Here is a 2,275-nt window from a genome sequence, read left to right on the forward strand (position 1 = left end):
TATCTACTTACTATATATATATATATACTTTTTTTTTTCCTGATCCCTTACACACCTGCTACCAGTGAAACCATCCAGTATCCAGTACTTCTCTTTTTCTTTCTGGCTTGTTTCACTAAGCATAATCTTTCCTGTTCCACCCAAGTTGCTACAAATGGCATGAGTTTATCTTTTTTGATTGCTGATTTTAAACCAAAAGAAAATGTAAGCAAACCAATGCCCTACCCTCAAAAGATAAGGATTCCTGATACTTGGAACGTGGCTTTCTAAATTTTTATAATGTATTTGTTTGTGTGTGTGTCTATGTGTATATATTCATGTAAAATATGTACACAACATCAATAAGTATCCTGTATATTAATATTTTTTTCTTAACAATAGATCCCTTATTTCTACCTGAATATTTAGCTTGTTGAAAGATAGCTCATTATTTTATTTTATCAATATCCTGATGTGCATGTAATTATTAAACTTTCCTTGTAGTATGTGGCCATATGCTGAACATCAAGATACAGTATTCATTCTCTCTCACTTTCCCCGTGTGGCCACATATTTAGAAGGGGAATTCTCAGATGTTATAGAATTACTGCACTTACCAAAAGATCTAAAAAAACTCTTATTAAGAATTTGTAAAGTACCCTTTCATTCATATTTCTTCTCATTTGTTGTGTTTACTCATGTTTTTCATTCTTGAATAATCTGTTTTGAGGAATAATAACCATTACCAATAACTATAAAAATTAACAAAACTGTGGCTGTTCTACTGATCTAAATTATATCAGATACTTCTTGAAAACTTCATATCCTAGAGGTGGTGAGAATATTTGGTCTCCAGGATATGACTTGATTTACCCATTATACAAACATATTTTAACTGTAGTCCTCCTGGGTATATTTGTGATAGGATTGGAGGTATACAAGACATAATCCTTATTCTCAAAGAATTCAGAGTCTAGAATTATATAAATGTAAGTACTGGGTGATCAGAATATAATAAAAAACATGTATAAACACACTCCTTCAACCTATGGTGGTAACTAACATTAATGAATGATCAAACCATTTAAAGCAACTATGTTAAGAAAGGATTCACTGAAAATTTCCTAAATTGGCTTAGAAAGGAATATTTTGAGGACAGCCTTGCGAATTTGCTTTGTCTTCACGCTGTAGATTATGGGATTCATTACAGGAGGAATGAGCAGATAAATATTAGCAATGAGAGTGTGCACAAGGGGTGGGGCGTGTTTCCCAAATCTGTGCACCAGTGACAAACTGATCATGGGAATGTAAAAGATTGCAACAGCACTGATGTGTGAGACACAGGTACCAAAGGCCTTTTTCCTCTCCTCTGGGGAAGCAATGCTGAGCACAGAGTGGATGATCAGAACATAGGACAGGAGGATCAAGACAGAGTCCAAGCCAGCTGTAGAGATGACAATGGTCAGACCAAATGCACTGTTGATCTTGGTATCCGTGCAGGAAAGCTTCATCACATCAGGGTGGAAACAATATGAATGGTGCAAAACATGACTACGGCAGAAGGACAGACGTTTAAGGAGCAGGAGTAAAGGCACTAGAGCCGTCGTTCCCCTGATAATAATTGCAAAGCCCAGTTTGATGATCCTTGAATTGGTTAAGATGGTGGCATACCTCAGGGGGTTGCAGATGGCAATGAAGCGGTCAAAGGCCATTGCCAAGAGCACTGAGGACTCCATGAATGTGAAACCATGGATAAAGAACATTTGGCCAATGCAGGCATCAAAGCTGATTTCTCGAGCATTGAACCAAAAAACACCTAGCATTGTGACCAGTGTGGATAGGCACAGTCCTAAGTCTGTGAAGGACAGCATGGAAAGAAAATAGTACATGGGCTCGTGGAGGTTCGACTCAGTGATGATGACGAACAAGATCATGCCATTCCCAGAGATAGCAATTGCATAGAGACAACAGAATGGGATGGAAACCCAGACATGGTAAGTTTCAAAACCAGGGACGCCAGTAAGAAAGAAGACTGTAGGATAGAAAATGCTCTGATTGAAGAAAGCCATAATGAATGAAAGCCACAGATTTCCCCAGGAGAAAGAACCATGTCCTGAAAACATCAGGAAGAAAAATGTTTATACTGTCTTCCACCTGTCATACCAATGAAGATCACTAGTGAATTTTGTCCTGTTCATCAATGAAAATTCATATTGTTATTCTTAGATTTGGGGTTGATTGACGGTGAACTAAAGGAACTAAAGGAAAATGTCTATGAGGACATTTGGGTTTCAGC

At 37.5% G+C, this 2,275-nt stretch overlaps 1 protein-coding gene across 1 annotated transcript; it reads right to left on the reverse strand.

Moving 5' to 3' along the window:
* Positions 1-1,103: 1,103 nt before the first annotated feature.
* Positions 1,104-2,048, reverse strand: LOC101629008 (olfactory receptor 51F2-like). The gene has a single exon (XM_004683676.1). The coding sequence runs from the start codon at positions 2,046-2,048 to the stop codon at positions 1,104-1,106; it is 945 nt and encodes a 314-aa protein (XP_004683733.1).
* Positions 2,049-2,275: the final 227 nt, after the last annotated feature.

This window comes from Condylura cristata, unplaced genomic scaffold, assembly GCF_000260355.1.
Source record: "Condylura cristata isolate star-nosed mole 26May11 unplaced genomic scaffold, ConCri1.0 scaffold00015, whole genome shotgun sequence".
In the NCBI taxonomy this organism is placed as follows: domain Eukaryota; kingdom Metazoa; phylum Chordata; class Mammalia; order Eulipotyphla; family Talpidae; genus Condylura; species Condylura cristata.

Excerpts from the sequence above, each read along its gene's own strand:
- LOC101629008 (XM_004683676.1), bottom strand. The coding sequence starts at position 2,048 with ATGGCTTTCTTCAATCAGAGCATTTTCTATCCTACAGTCTTCTTTCTT.